This window comes from Coffea eugenioides, chromosome 4 (assembly GCF_003713205.1).
Source record: "Coffea eugenioides isolate CCC68of chromosome 4, Ceug_1.0, whole genome shotgun sequence".
Lineage (NCBI taxonomy): Eukaryota > Viridiplantae > Streptophyta > Magnoliopsida > Gentianales > Rubiaceae > Coffea > Coffea eugenioides.
Window position 1 is genome coordinate 13,278,550 of NC_040038.1, and position 16,300 is coordinate 13,294,849.

At 34.5% G+C, this 16,300-nt stretch overlaps 2 protein-coding genes across 2 annotated transcripts; one reads left to right on the top strand and one right to left on the bottom strand.

Annotated features, from left to right (window-relative positions):
* The first annotated feature begins 246 nt into the window (after nucleotides 1-246).
* On the top strand, nucleotides 247-4,154 carry LOC113768699. Its single transcript, XM_027313151.1, has 2 exons — nucleotides 247-432; nucleotides 661-4,154. Exon 2 carries the CDS (start codon nucleotides 673-675, stop codon nucleotides 3,811-3,813), a length of 3,141 nt encoding a protein of 1,046 aa, XP_027168952.1. The 5' UTR covers nucleotides 247-432; nucleotides 661-672; the 3' UTR covers nucleotides 3,814-4,154.
* A 6,354-nt stretch (nucleotides 4,155-10,508) lies between these two features.
* Nucleotides 10,509-11,903, bottom strand: LOC113769082 (protein NRT1/ PTR FAMILY 5.10-like). The gene is made up of 3 exons (XM_027313565.1): nucleotides 11,780-11,903; nucleotides 11,373-11,590; nucleotides 10,509-11,009 (listed from the first exon to the last, which is right to left on the bottom strand). The coding sequence occupies exons 1-3, from the start codon at nucleotides 11,901-11,903 to the stop codon at nucleotides 10,509-10,511; spliced, it is 843 nt and encodes a 280-aa protein (XP_027169366.1).
* Between the last annotated feature and the right edge of the window lie 4,397 nt (nucleotides 11,904-16,300).

Consider the following 16,300-nt stretch of genomic DNA (forward strand, 5'->3'; position numbering starts at 1 on the left):
TTTGCCTTTCAAATGAAGTAGTAATTCATTTTTTGAAAAAATGAAGTAATAATTCATTTTTTCTTATCAAAAAGAAATTTCACTTTTTCTTTTTTCTATTTTTAATTTTTGTTGAAGGGAGACGTGGAGGGCTAATCCTAGTAAAATACAAACACGTGACAGCAAAGACAATGCCGTTGCTCAAAGGACATGTTTCTTTAACCAAACCACATGAACAAGCACAGCAGCAAAAGAGCCCCTCTCTCTTTCTTTACTGGACCTGTCTTTTCTGCCTCAACTCCGGTGCGCTCTTTGCAGAAAAATCCCACATCCCCCGGCAAAAGAAAGAGCTATTCCTTTGCCTCAAGAATCAATCTTTTACTCAGTGGAATCTCTCCTCTTTACCTGAGAATTAGTTTCTGAAATGAGTATCGTTTTCAGTTCTTCCTCCAGGTACCTCACATTTTTTTTCTTGTTTAAGCAGGTTTTTGAATGTCCATTTCTGTTACTTCTTGATAAATGTGCGTGTGATTTTAACTAGTTATGGATAGATTTTTTGTGGGTTTTTCTTATTTTTGCTGTAGATTGACTTTTTTGCATTTTTGGAGAGTTTCTTTTAGCAGCAAGTTGTGAAAAATGTGTTTTGTAATCCTTGTGATTTTGTTCTGTTTTGGATGACAGTGAAATAAATTGATGAGGGAAAAGTTGAGACCTTTAATGGAAATTCTTGAAATGGAAACTCAAAAGGACTCAAAAGCTGTAGAGGGGGGTTTTGTGCAGTTAAAAGAGAGTCAAAGTCTGAAACCTTGTGGTCAAATGCCTCGAGAAGGTTATGAGATGCCTTGTTTTGGTGAGAATTCTAGCGCTTCAGTTTTGGTTGCAGGAGAAGACGGTGGTGGGATTAATGTAAATTGTAGAGACGTTGAAGTAAGTGATACGGAAATAAATAAAAGCTTTGACGGTGGTGATAATGGTTGTACATTAGATGGTCTGGTGAATAGAGGGGAAGCTTTAGTGAGTGAGCTTGTTGCTGAAGAAAATCAGAACACAAGAGGCTCTCTGGGGTTGGATGTCCAACAAGAAAACATAGGGAAACCACAAAATAATGGGATGAATGGTGCCAATGGCCAGGCTTTGATTCTTGAGGGGAATAAGGGGATTGGAGTTGAAAAGGTGGAGACTGAGGAGGGAGTTGAGAAAGGCAATGATGCAATGGAACAGTCTGAGGCAGTAGATTCTCCGAGGAAGATTGAAGTTTCTGGTGACGGTTTTTCTTTGTTTGTGGAGGTTTTCGGTCCGATGGACGGTATTAATCAAGCTGATGAAGGGAACTGCAGTGACTGGCATGCATTGAGAGAGGGCGGACCTGATCTTGAAGATTCATGCCAAAGAAATGAAGCATTGTCATCTGGCGAAGAGACAATTGCCCAGGTTTCAGAAGCTGGTGATTCTTTACTTGATGTGATGAAGAATAGGTCAATAAGTGAAGATGTACATGTAAAGAATGAAACGGCAGGCGAGGATTCATGTAATAGAAATAACAGCTTTAATGTTGGTGATTTGGTATGGGCTAAAACCAAGACACAGTTATGGTGGCCTGGAATGATTACTGATCCCTCAAACTCATCAAAGGGTGCTGCAGATTCCCACAAAAAAGAATCTTTCCTGGTTAAGTATTATGGAAATGCTAATTTTATTTGGTGCTCCTCATCTCAGTTGAAGCATTTTCTTGAGTACTTTGACGAGATGTCTCACCAAAACAACTCTAGAAACTTTCGTGGGGCACTAGAGAGGGCTGTCATTGAGATTGGTAGGCGTGTAAAGGCAGAGATGACCTGTTCTTGTTCTTTAAAAGAAAACCAAAACATTTCTGCTCAGTCTGCTGATCAAACTGTGGAGAGATACTTATCAATGGACCGAATGGGTACCAGTGCTTTTTTGGGATCTCATTTTCAACCTGCTAGTTTTCTACAATCGGTAAAGTATATTGCACAGGGAGCACCTGTGCCTGGTAAAATTAAATTAACCATCACCCAAAATTGTCTTTCAGCCTTTTATCATTCTTTGGGGCATTGTCAATTGCCCATGCATCAACTCAGGCCAGCTGATGCCAAAGATGGTGGTCATAATGGTCTGAATTTGGGAGAAAAGGACAAAGACCTAAATAATGATGGAAAGGAGAATGACACTGGTGAAGCTGAGGTCTTTTCTCAGCAGTTGAGCCCCTTCATTTCTGCAGAAGGAACCGAAGATGATCTTTTAGATGGAGAAAATGATCGGAGGATGGATAGCAGATCTGCAAAAGGCAATGAAGCGAGAGAAAGAAGGAAGAGCAAGTACTTATCCTATCCTTACATAAACCCCAAGAAGGGCAATGCAGATGCACCAACTTCTGAAGAAAATGTGGAAATGAACTGCAACTCTGGACAATCAAATGGTGATAAGAAATCGCGGAAAGCTGGGCCACATAGATCTACTAATTGCTCTGATATGCTTGGCAAAGCGAAGGATATTAAGGCGTCTTCGGCTGAAATACTCTCTGAACTCCTTGTTACTGCTCTTGATTGTTTGCATCCCAAGAGAAGACACCTTTCTGGTTCAGTCAACAGGTTTTTATGCAATTTCAGGAGATTTTCATTTTTAGACATTGAGATAGCTAATAAGCATATTGGTGATGAAGTTGTAGTTAAGGTGGATGGAATGACTAAATCTTCAAATTATGACTCAGAAGGAACAAATGGAAAGGATTCAGTGGAACACAATTCATCCAGTGCCAAGCCTAAGAAGAGACGTACAAAGAAGGAAGATGGAACCTCAGTAGGCACTTTCTTGTCTGGCTCAGCTATAAATGCATTAAGTGGTTCAGTGGTAATTAAATGCCAGGGAGTGGGTTCTGATATGCCAGAAAGTGAAAAAGTACCCAGCCGGCCGGAGGCAGGAACAGTTCCAGGAGTACTTGATATTAAAGAAGCGACTGGATTACCAGACTTGAATGGGAATATCCCAGTCTCATCAGCCGAAGATTGCCAGGGTCCAGGAACTACTGCATTTCATTGTGGACTAGAACCAAACATTAGACAGACGGAGGATTTAGCTAGAAAGAATGCTTATACCAGAACTGTAGGCTTGCTTGATCCTAGTCGAAACAACATTAAATTTGTCCAGTTGTTGAAAGATGTGCAAGCAATGGGTCCGAATTTCCTGAACACTGTTCCTCAGCAGAATAATATCCAGGGTGAAACTGCATTTACTTCAGAAGTCATTGCCCGGCAATCAGAAGCTAGTGGAAACAACATTCAATTTGGATCACTATTAAACAGCTTTCAGCCAACACCCTTATTGTCTGCTGCTGCTAAACCTGAGCGCAGGAAAAGAAAGGATAAAGCTTCAAACCTCCCAGATTTGAATGGTAATGTTGCTGAATCTGTCTTACCTGGAAATAATGCAACAGACACAAACTCCGCTTCGGCTCAAACTAAACCGCCACGGAAAAGGAGGAGGAGAAACAAGTCTACTGCTGCAGTTCCAGACATTAGTGCCAATCACAATAAGGTGCAGAATTCTCTTGGTGTTTCAGGCCCTTCATTGACACCTTTGGTGCCACCCCTTCTGCCCGTGGATGGACTCAAGAGCCCTGCAAAACCATCTGGTTCAAATCCTCAGAATCGTGATCCACCTGATCTTTTGTTTATCAAAAAGAATCTTGAGATGATGAAATCAACATTGGAGAAGGCAGGTAACAATCTTTCACCAGAGATGAGAGCAAAGTTAGAAAGTGAGATCAAAGCTTTTATGCAGAAGATCAGCTCCATGGTTGGTTCTTCGTCCTCTTAGCTTACTTCAGACTGTGATTTCTCCCTTGTCTGGTTGAGGTAGGATACTTTTAAGGGCATGCGACAATAACATATTTTACATAGAGGTGTAGCTTCTTCTTTCTCCTTTTGTTTCTGATACATCTCTGTGTGAGAATAGTTTGTAATGCTCCACTTGCTGCTGGTGTTTCTCTTGGATAGTTACATCTTTGTTAGATGATGACTCAAGTAATTTGTTGTTTAAGCAAGGGAGCTGCTTCTAAGATTTTCATGGCTAAAGCACTGGATTTGTTTAGTTATCTAGAACTTTTTACAATGCTAGTTTTTTAATATCTTAAAGGAGCTTCCGTGTCTCTTTTGATCTTTTGATTCTATTGGAGTTTGGGATGTTGATGAGCCCTTTTGCTGCTCACAAGGATGGAACTTCCAATTTTTATATAGTGGTACAAACTTTTGGGCCAAAGATGGTGAGCAGGAAGTTTTTCTTGATAAGATTTAACACTGATTTGCCCTGCTTTGGAATGCCTTTATGAATTTAGCCAAATAAAGGGGTGTGCATATAGATTATTTGGTAGATTTTAAAAATACTTCTTGATATATTGCTGCATTTGTCTGTCCTGTCAATCTTATACTTGGGCTCTCAGATTTGAAACTTAATTAAGTTGTCCATGACTTGTAATATCTTTCTTAATCCATTTATCTAATAAAAGTATTCCATGGTAAACATGTTACATTTTTTTATATGATTACAGGTTGATCAATCCATATGGATTATTATAACTGATCTTTATAACTTATTGAATAAGCTGCTATATGTAACTATTTAGTTCTTGTGTCTCTTACCTATAAAATTAGAAGAAAAAGAAAAGCATTTAATATTATCTTTGGAACCAAAAAAGAAAAAGAAAATGTCTCTCCTTATTCACTACCATAACTATCAAGTTGTTAAATCTTATCAAGAAAAATTCCTTTTTATATGGTTGGACAAACCTATTCCCCTTTTACATGTATTTGCATGTCACAGCATGCATGGCTTCAGCACTCGTGCACAATTAATGCCCTATAGTTCTAGTACACGACTACGTATCAATAATGGACATGGGCAGATATGGTTGTGCTATTGTAAGGTTGTTATATTTGTTTAAATTATTTATTGTACTAAGACAGTATATTAGTATTGCATTTGTTAAAATATTGGTGTACGTGAATACATTTTTTTTTTATATTTTTGATATAATAAAATAATACAATTTATTTAAAATATTTTCAAATAATACACATTAGATTTCTGCGTTAATCTAAAAAGGGGAAAATAATTAACTTCTAAGTGCTTCGAAATTAATAAGCAAAGTTCAATCAAAGGTCCAAACACTTGAAAATGAAATCTCATCTGTCCATTTCTTGTAGGGAGTAATTGGGCCATATTTACATGAATCATGCCATTGTGGTAGTAATTCTTGGACCTATTATATTAGGGCTGATACTGCAAAAAGTAACTCAAATCTAATAAAAGCCAATATGCAAAGTTGTAGAACTTTTTAATCAATTTTTATGTAACGTGTAATCTAGGAAAAACTGCATCATCCTAAGAATTTTTAGTTGATTTGGAAATTGTTCTTTAAACAATAGAGGAATCCTTGATGGTTGATTTAGTAAAATTTTACATTGCCCTTGATATATATTAACTAGTCTGTATCCCGGTGTATTAACATAAAGGATTAGCTTTGTTATCTCAATAATAAACCACATAAAAGCAATCAACTATTTTGATAATTAATATGATTTTGTTATTTCACTTCAACGAAAAAATTTTTGAACTTTTTTCATGTGCATAGCCTTTCTAATCTGAGTTTTTGTTAGTTAGTATAATTGTTTCGGGCATTTTCCAATTCAATTTGGTCTTGATCATTCTTAGTCCTTTGTCATCCATTTACTTTAAATGTCTAAAAATTGTGTCTATAACTTGTTCTTCTATTAAAAATTATCATATTACTTATAGGCCCACATATAACATACAACTTTCAATCAATTATGGGGTATAAGAACAAAATTAGGCAAATGTGCCTCGCAATCACTTGGAAATGAGAAGACTCGAGAGTTAAACTAAGAATCTCACGGTCACTTGATTAATATCCCTATCAGTTAAACTGGACCTTAAGATCTACTGTTTCGCTTATTTGCGTATACCAATACTTGTATTTTGAAAGGTACTATTCTTTAACATCAATAGAATATAATATATAAAGGCAAATACTCGTGTATGATGATGCCAAAATTTTAGTATATAGCTATTCTATATACTTGTAGATTAAAAACTTTCAAAAGTATTTTTGGTACATTCGTAGCTATTTTATGTACCAGGAGATGAGTGTAGTCCAAACATACACAAGTATAATCCAACTACAACTACAACACGAATGGAGAAACTTCCAAACGAGGTTTCCTCGTGCCCCTTTGTGCGTTATCATAGTACTTTATTCTTTTGATTTAAAAAGAGCCACCATCAAAATTTTTTGTCATTTCTAGATGCAGCAACTATAAATAGCTGCATAATCCCTGGGGCTTTATTCATACAACTAGCTACGAGGTACCAAACTATAGCTCATAATCAACTGAAAAGAATTTAGTCTCTCCAACTTAATCCTCACAATCAAGGGATTATGGCTGATAACACGACTAAGAAGATTTTCACAGCATCATTCATCATGCTAATGCTGTTCACTGCAGCCTGAGTTGGGGCGGTTCCCAACAGGGTCGGAGAGGCGGTACTGGTACATCTTGGTTTTCCTGGATCTTCATCAAGTGATGAGTCTTTAAAATCTCCAACAACGTTGCAAAAACAATTGTGATGCCGCTCTCAAATGCTCTGAACAGCAAGTCTGGTGGAAAATACTTGGTTGTGATGCATACAGTGCATTAATATTCAGGGCTAAATGCAGAAAAAAACTCCAATGCTGTGCACCAACAAATATCATGATCTCCACAACGCTCTATTGGAGAGCTGATTCAGGCTGTCTTTCTTTTCAATTCACATATGCGTGGTTTCAACTGTCCTTGTGACAATTGTACTAGTACTACTATTGGTTTGTTGTCTCTGTCATTGGCTTATGAATAATGCTGCAATGTAGATGCAAGGTGTGATTGGGTGTGAGAATCACCTATATATCTTTAGTATAGTAAATATAAGGTTCTTAGAACTTGTCAATATTTCATATGGACTCCGTCCAATAAGTTTGTACTGCTGTAAATTTTAAGTTGACATGTACACTTGGATAGTTCTGGTGACTAAACTATTTCATTATGTTTCTTTCTGTACTTGAGAAGGCTGGAGAAGTTGGGAGTATATCTGTTAACGTCGAAACTTCTGCTTTAGCTAGAACTCATTCGTAAAGCTGCGAAACAGGACTATGATGGTTTAATGTGTGTTATTTTCTTGTTTTTGTGCTTAATCTAGCTTATTGTAGAAAAGGCATATATAGTATCTTTTTGAATGCATTAATCCAATGAAGTGGAACGTGCCATTAAACCAAGAAATGCAAGTGAACTTCATATTAAGTGACATATCTAATTGCTATTACTAGGGGAACAATCAAGTTGAGTCGAGATCGGACAATGCAATATTCGAGTTGAATCAAAGCTAATAATATCAAAAGTTGAGTTTGAACTCAAGGCTCGATAATATTTTAGCTTACCTGAACTCGACTCAAATAAGTTCAACACAATATGAAGCCTTAATTAAGTAATAGTTTGCATGTGATCGAGTCTACTTGAGTTTAAATAACGTAAATACATTGTTTTAATATATTTTTAACTAAGAGTTACAATGGACATTTGACCTTGCTTTATTAAACTCAAAGAGTACTCTGAGTATCATATTGAATTTGAGCACGTAGATCAAATTATTTGAACTGTTAGAGCTTGATTTAAACTTGGTTGATACAAGTTTTAATTCAGTTTTTAATTGAACAAACTAGTGAGTAGTTGGATTTAACTTGACTCATTTGAACCTTAGCTATTAGGTACCAAATTTCTCCTTTCATTATATGTATTCAGTCAAGGTAACTGATAAGAATCTTATCATAAGATTTCTAATCTTGCTTTAGTTTGGCAAATCTTCTTTTCCGCTTTTAACTGATGAATTATTTCACTAAACTATCCATTTATATCCATTATACGATATTAATTTCACACAATCAACTTCCCTAAAGTACATTTGTTTCAAAGTGAGCCATTGCCACGACCCTTAATCTAACAGTTATGTCAGAAAAATAACGATAGCACTTCATGCTTAAGAGACATCAATCACAACATTTAATCTTGATCCAAAAGAAAAAAAAATCACAGCCTTTAATCATTGGATATCCTATGTGTCACTTTTCTGCTTCTGGTTCCTCACCTTCTTTGATTTCTTAGCTTCTAATCAATAGCTTTTATTATTTTCAAACCAGTGGCAAAATCAGGAACACATTTTATTGAGGGAAAACACAAAATGATAATTTCTTCTTTGTCTTAGCTAAAAGTAGGACATAACAATAATATACACATTAAAAGTATTGCATTTATTTCATAAAAAACCTTTAACAGTTCCTGGTAGACTTTTTTTTTTCCCTATTGGTAACAGTCACATCTGCTTTATTGGAAAAAGTCACATATGGATTACTTTTAAGTAAGCAGCAAAACCAATATTGAGTTACATACTAGTGAACATTGTATTTTCTTTGCTTTTTTGGAAAAAAAAAAAGCCCAATCAATTTATTTAAAAAACGACTAACAAACTATTACAAGTTCCAAGAAAATTGAATCTTTGAAGTAAAAGGCGTTTTGTTTTAAATTCTTTAATAGTCCCTTAAAAAGTAGTCATTTGTATGTTAACTTCTAATCAATTTAGTGGAGCAACAATAAAAATTTTTGAAAATTGTAAGGCTACTAGTTAAATTTTGTGGGGCAGTGAGGGTCCCTATTGCCCCATTAAGGATCCTCTACTGTTCCAAATTGGCTATAATCCCATGCAATACACAGGTTACCATGTTCCTTCAAAAAGCAGTGGTCATTATATAAAAATTTGAATGAAAATTAATTCCACTACATTACTTAATACATGAGGAAACATGAATCAATCTTCCAATAAGAAACCTTTATTAAGTTTTACAAAATAAGTTTCATTGTATTGAGTTTAGTACATTATATATATGTAGGATCAACTATTAGAAAGAAAATTGTTACTAATTTAACACGATATACAATCTCTTATAGTTATTTCTTCCTCTTTATTAACCTAACGCCTATCATATAGTGTTGATTAAATTTATTAGGTTATAAAACTTTAAGGTCATGAATTTTGTTTATTCTTTTTAGTTATTCTAGCAATACAAGAGCGAATTTTGAACTAAAATAAGGCTATAGTTTCAAACGTTATATAAAACTCTCTCATGATGTGAATTAAAATGTCAAATTGACAGAAATGATCCATTGTAATGGAATCCATAGAAATGTCAAGATTACCCTTGTTTAAAAACTGAAATAGATGAAATGATCAAAATATATAAACATAATATCACTACAAGAAAATAGGTCATCAGTGACAATATAGAATTGTCACAGAATGGTAAAAAGTAGTCACAAACGATAATTATTGATGACTTTCAAGTCGTCAAAAGGTCGTCACTATACCTCCATCGGTAAAAGTAAGCAATGACGACCTTAAAAGTCATCAATGAAATATCATTTTTAGTGACGACGTTATGGATCCAGTTTTATTAACGCCTTGAACCTGTTGTCAGAAATATCCGAATGCAGGTCATCACTAAAAATTGGTGATGGTTGTCACTTATGTTGTCATGTTACCGACAACAGTTTTTGTCGATAATATGATTTGGTGCTAGCGACGACATTATGTTGTGATAGAGGAAGTTGTTTTTGTTAGATAGGTGTTTTTTCTGTGACAACTTAATTTGTCAATGAAAATTTCCAATTAATTTTTTTGTTGCCAACAGTACTCATGATAAAATAAAAAGAAAAAATATATCTTGGCATGTTAACAAATAAAAGCAATAACTGCATGAGAAGCTGCATGCCAATATACCATAAATTATCTTCAAATGTCATATAAGTTCTACATCACAAAACAAATGTTTCGATAAGGGGTCTAGCCGTCCCAAATTTTACATCAAAATAAGGTAGTTTTACAAAAGGCTATTGAAACAAAGAAGTAGAAAACTTGTAAGTGAGCTGCATGAAAAAAAGACATCTTCATCGCCAATGTAGGTCAGTCAAAGGCATAGACTCATGTGTTGGAAATTTCAATATTATTCACCAATCTTCCAAAAAGGTTGAATGAACAGCCTTTTTTCTGCATTAAAGAAGAAAAATAAGTAGTAAATATGGAGACAAGCAAAACATTAAAGTAAAAGTAACTTTGATTAGCTTTTTAGACTTTTGCCTACTTGACATAATTGAATGTAAAATAATGAAGGGAAAGAACAGAAGATTCTTGAAAAGGTTGGCTACAAAATGCAAAATTTCTGTTCACAAAAGAAATTGGACCGATTTCATTTTCCTTTCTTAAAGGGTAAAACGGTGAGTTACCTTCTCTGAATCTCTGGTAACTGGATAAATTGTTCAGAAAGATTTATTTGAGAACTCCATTATTTATTGTATGGTCAAAAAATTTCTCTCTGGTCTGGTAATATTTCCTTACCTATAATCTTGAGATCTTTGTTAAGTTTTCGACAACAAATATTCTTGGCACTCTTCTTGACTGCTTGATGCCTGTGCTCTATTGATCAAAGCATCACCCTCTTTAGCTATGCCCCACTTGATCCTCCTATAAGGGCTCTCTTCATCACCTCTTTTAACATCAAAAAAGTAAGTTCTATGTCCAAGTAAAAAGAGAATTAGCCCAAGAATCATAACAAGACATGGAATTCCAAAACCAATTGTCCAACTAATGTTGTCTTGAATATAGTGCAAGATCAAATGTGCTGCTATAGAACCAATGCATAGGCCACAGAGCCACCAATTGAAAAATGAGCTCTTGGCTTTGCTCTTTTCCTGATGTTTTCCGTTGAATTGATCAGCTCCGAAAGCTTGAACACAAGGTTTATATCCTTTAGCCAATGCAGTCGCGTAAAGTGAGACAAAAAACAAACTTGGTTTCCCGTAGCCAAGCCTGATTTCTTGGTTATGGCTTGATAGCTTGAGCTGCTGAGAAAAGTTGGACTAATTGATGCAGACAGCCTCAAAAAACCAAGTCCCTGCTACATTTTCAGCACTATCACCATAGAGAGTAATAAGAGCTTGAAGTATGTACAATTCCAAAGAGATGGAGACTTGTTATTTTCACAATTTCACCCCCTTATTTGTATTTGGCTCTCCGTTTGAGGTTCTGATCCTCTGACTTGAATTAAAGTACCCATATACTTCATTGCATTCACAACCACTCCCATCTAGTCAAATTTTACTTCAAGTGACAAAAATGTAGATATCTTTATCTTTTTGTATGACTAGAAAAGTGCACAAAAGTTACATTAACAAACAAGGAAATGCCAATAACAATTTATAGAAATAAAATTGTGAGCTGACCAAGATATAGAGAATGGAAGCAATGATAATTGATCGATATCGACCAAGGAAAGAATCAGCCAAATATGCTCCTAAAACTGGTACAAGTGAAACTACACCAATCCATGTATTGACATTTGCAGCTGCTGTTGCCACGGATTCTCCAAGTGGTCCGGTAAGACAGCTAATCAGATTAGATTCTACTCCATAATAGGCAAACCTCTCCAGAGATCCTCCAGCTATAGATTATAGCCAACCCAGTCAAATCATAATGATGAGGTTGAATTCCGCATAAACTTTGTTTTGCTTCTAAATCATTACTGGTTCTTAGAAAATTGGACAATAAGAAGGCAATGCTTAAAGAACTTTAGCAATTATTGGAAAATACCTTAGTAGGACTATGTATGTACTTTTATATGTTTACTAACCCAGCATGAAAGATGCTGATCTCCATCCACCTGGACTGCGCTTGTAATATACATTAACCTGGACTGCTTCATTGTCAGTCTCTAGAAGTGGAGATTGGGGCTCAAAAATTCTGCTTCCGCTCATCCTCCACTGATGCTCATATCAATGTAACCTAGCAGAACATCAGTAGTCTTTTAATATTTGTTCAAGTAGACAATGAGCCATATGGGATAATAAATAACTCAAAATCGGCACCACTAATTACTGATCTTGCTTAAAGTTCAAGCTTCTTCAACTCATTTTAATTACTATGACCATGTCTGCAATGCTAAAGATTTCCAGGGAAAGGAATTGGTGGTTAGTCAACATCTCAAGGTAGCAAGAAAATGTATCAAAGCATGCTTACCTTAATATGATACTACTTGCCCAGGAAGGTTGAACTAAGACCATAGTATGATGATGTATTGCTGTCCTATCCTTGACCAGGGCCTTTTGAATACTTAATGCAATTACCTAGTAGGTCAAGAATTTAGTTTCTTTTTGGTGTTAATGTTTTCCACATGAATCAGGAGTTCGTTTTATCTTTTCTTGGCTTCCTCGGGGATATATGTATGACATTTTAACCCCTTATAATTTTGTATTTTACCACATAACTTCATTATGATTTAATGTTTTATCATATAATCTCTTTATAACTTTCAAAATATATACATAATTTCACTGTGATTAATAAATAATTTTCAACTTGATGTAAGGATATTTTTGGCATTTTAGTTGACTCCATTATGAAATACAAATTCCATCACTTTGACACTTTTAATCCAAATCATAAGGGAATTATGTATAGTTTTTTTAAATTATACGAGATTATGTGAAAAAATGCTAAACTATAGGGGGTAAAGTGTAATTTACCCTTTTATTTTAAGAGGGTAAAATAGAAAATCTCAGTGACTTGGTTAATGTTTCGAACAACCAGCTAAACTGATTCTTAAGGATTACAATTCACTTATTTACATACATTAATCTGAAACCTACTATTCCTTTGACATTAACAGAAAATAATATGTTTAAGGCAAATACATGTGCATGATGATGCAAAAAATTTTATCTACTATATACACTTGTCGATTAAGCAGTCACCAGTATTTTGGTACGTATGTAGCTACTTTATGTGCCAGGAGACCAATGTAGTCCAAGCATACACAAGTTGACACGAATGCAGAAACTTTCATATGGCAAATGATTTCCTCGTGCCCCTTTTGTGTCTTATCATGGTATTTTATTCTTTTGTAAACAAATGACATGTGCAAAATTACTATACCAAGATTTGAGTTTAAAAAGAATCACCATCATTTTTTTTTTTCACTTCGAGATGTAGCAAACTATAAATAGCTGCATAATCCGTGGAGCTTTATTCATACAACTAGCTACAAGGTACCAAACTATAGCTCATAATCAACTGCAAAGAACTTCGTCTCTCCAATCTAATCCTCACAATAAAGGGATTATGGCCGATAACACAACTAGGAAGATTTTCACAGCCTAACTCATCGTGCTAATGCTGTTCACCACAGCCTTAGTTGGGGCGGTTCCCAACAGGGTCGGAGAGGTGCTACATCTTCATTTTCCTGGATCTTCATCAAGTGATCGATGAGCCGGAAAATCTCCAAAAATTTTGCAAAAACGATTGTGAAAACGCTTTCAAATGCTGTGAAAAGCAAGTCTGGTGGAAAAAATTTGGTTGTTATGCATTTTGTGCATTTGCATGCAGCAGTGACTGCAATGCTCCACAATTGTGCGCCAACAAATATCATGATCTCCGCAATGCTCTATTGGAGAACTAAGGCAAAGGATCCCCTATTACAACTTTTCCTGTAATACTTTTGTTACACTATCTATCTGATTAACACCTGTACTATGCAATGATAAATAAGAGTCCAAGTTTTGAAATCTCTCTCTGTACGGGACATTTGCCATTTTAAGAAGCTGTGACAAAGAAATGTGGAAACATGTAATAGAAGACCTCAAGCGGTGACAGTTTCACTAGTAGTACCAATGGTTTATTGTTTGTGTCATTGGCTTATGAATAATGCTGCAATGTAGATGCAGTGTGTGATGGATGAGAGACTCATCCATGTTCAGTATAGTAAATTTAATGTTCTTAGACCTTATCTATATAGACTACATATTCCATATGGACTCTGTCCAGTAAGTTTGTACTGCTGCAAAACTATAATATATACACTTGAACAATTCTAGTGACTAAACTACTTCATTATGTTTCTTTCTTTCTCTCTGGTACTCCTCCATAAAATCACAAGACATTTTGGGGCATTAATGAATTCTTGCATGCAAATTTCAGAACCTGAGAGACATGGCCACCCATAGCATGATTGCAGAGGTGGTCTCTGCACTTGAGAAGGCTGGAGAAGTTGGGAGTATCTCTGCTAATGCCGAAACTTCTGCTTTAATTAGACCTCGTTCGTAGAGCTGTGAAACAGGAATATAATGGTTTAATATGTGTTGTTATCTTGTTTTTGGATAAATTTAGTGTCTTGTAGATAGCATAGTATCATTTTGAATGCATTTATCTAATGAAGCGGAACGTGCCTTGAAACAAGTAACTCTCTGAGTGATTACTTCTTAATTTAGATTTGAATTTGGTTAATTTATCTGAATTTTCATATATTACAATGTTTTATTAAAGTGTTAAATATTGAAACATGATTTTAATGCCCTATTTGAAAATTGCATGAAGAATAAGATGGGGAGGTTAGTTCCTTTTTTTCTTTTTTAAGATTTTGACAAATAATTAATTTGAGACAAACTAAAATAGAATTTAAAATGCCAAAAAAAAATAAAATCAAGACTAACAAAATGAGATAGAGGAATTAGTTTTAGTAGCATTTTGAAAGTGTGAGATAAGTTTGAAGTGATGACTTCCAACAAGTTAGTGAGCTTGTCAAACTAATTGAACAGCTAGAATTTGACTTAAACTTAATTACCGCGAGTTTTAATCAAACTACTTTAAATGAGCAAGTCATTGAGTAATTTGACTGAGTTTTGACTGATTTGAAACCTTAGCCATTAGATACCAAATTTCTTCTTTCTTTATACATATTTTTTGGCCAATTGTTGATTTAAATGATCCCAACTTTTTGACTTAAATTTGATTAATGCGAGTTTTAATTCAAACTTTAAATGAGCAAGTCAATGAGTGATTCGATTGAGTTTGACTGATTTGAAACCTTAGCTATTAGATACCAAATTTCTTCTTTAATTATATATATTTTTCGCCAATTATTGCATTACATGATCCCAACTTTTAATTGATTAACTGAAATCTGCCTCATCTCTCTTTGGATCTTTAGCTAACATGTGTGGCCATAATTTCAACCCATCAAATGGTTCACACCTACTTGTCCAGGTTCTAGTAATTCTTGAACATCTCGTGATGCATGTTTTTATATAAATTGGTCAAGGTAACAGATAAGATCTGTAATCTTGCTTTCCGCTTTCAACTGATGCATTATTTCACTAAACTATCAATTTATTTCCATTATACGACACTAATTTCAAACAAATCGGCTTCTCTAAATAGATGTTTCGTGCATAAGAGACATCAATCACAAGCTTTAATCATCGCACATTCTACCTGTCACTTTCCTTCTTTCTCTTTCTCATCGTCTTTAATATCTTAGCTTATCATCAATAGCTTTTAATCTTTACAAACCAGTGGCAGAGTCAAGAATACATTTTACTGGGAGCAAATACAAGATGATAATTGCTTTTTTTGTCTTTGCTAAAAATAGGACACAACAACAATATTCAAATAAAAAGTATTGCATTGTTTCATGAATAATATAACTAAAGCAACATACTCAAATTAAATAATGGACCAGTAATTTTCTTTTAAAATCATAATAAATCTTTAATAGTTCCTAGTGGACCTGCAGTTCTTTTTTTTTTTTAATTAATAACAGTCTCATCTGCTTTATGGAAAAAAGTCACATCTGATTTATTTTTAACTCATCCAAAAAAAACTAGTCTTGATTTACGCGTCAGTATATATTGTATTTTCTTTGTTCTCTTGAAAGAAAAAATCCAATTGATTAATTTAACTAATAAATAACAAATTATTACAAGTTCCAAAAAAATTAAATGATTGAAGAAAAAGGCCTTTTGTTTTAAATTCTTTAATAGTCCCTCTCCATCAAGTTACAAAACTATTCATTTTTATGTTTACTTCTAAACAATTTAGTGAGGGTAATAGTACAATTTTAAGAAATTTGTGAGGCTGCTAGTAAAATTTAGGGGCCAGCGGGGACTAGTGCCCCCATTGAAGATCCGCCACTATTTGGCACTTGCTATAATCCTATGCAATGAACAGGCTACTATGTTCCTTCAAAAGCAGTGGTCATTATATGAAAATTTGAATTAAAATTAATTCCGCAACATTTACTTAACACAAGACAAAACATGAATTAATCTTCAAATAGGAAATTTTTTATTAATTTTACAAAAAAAATTATTATAATGAG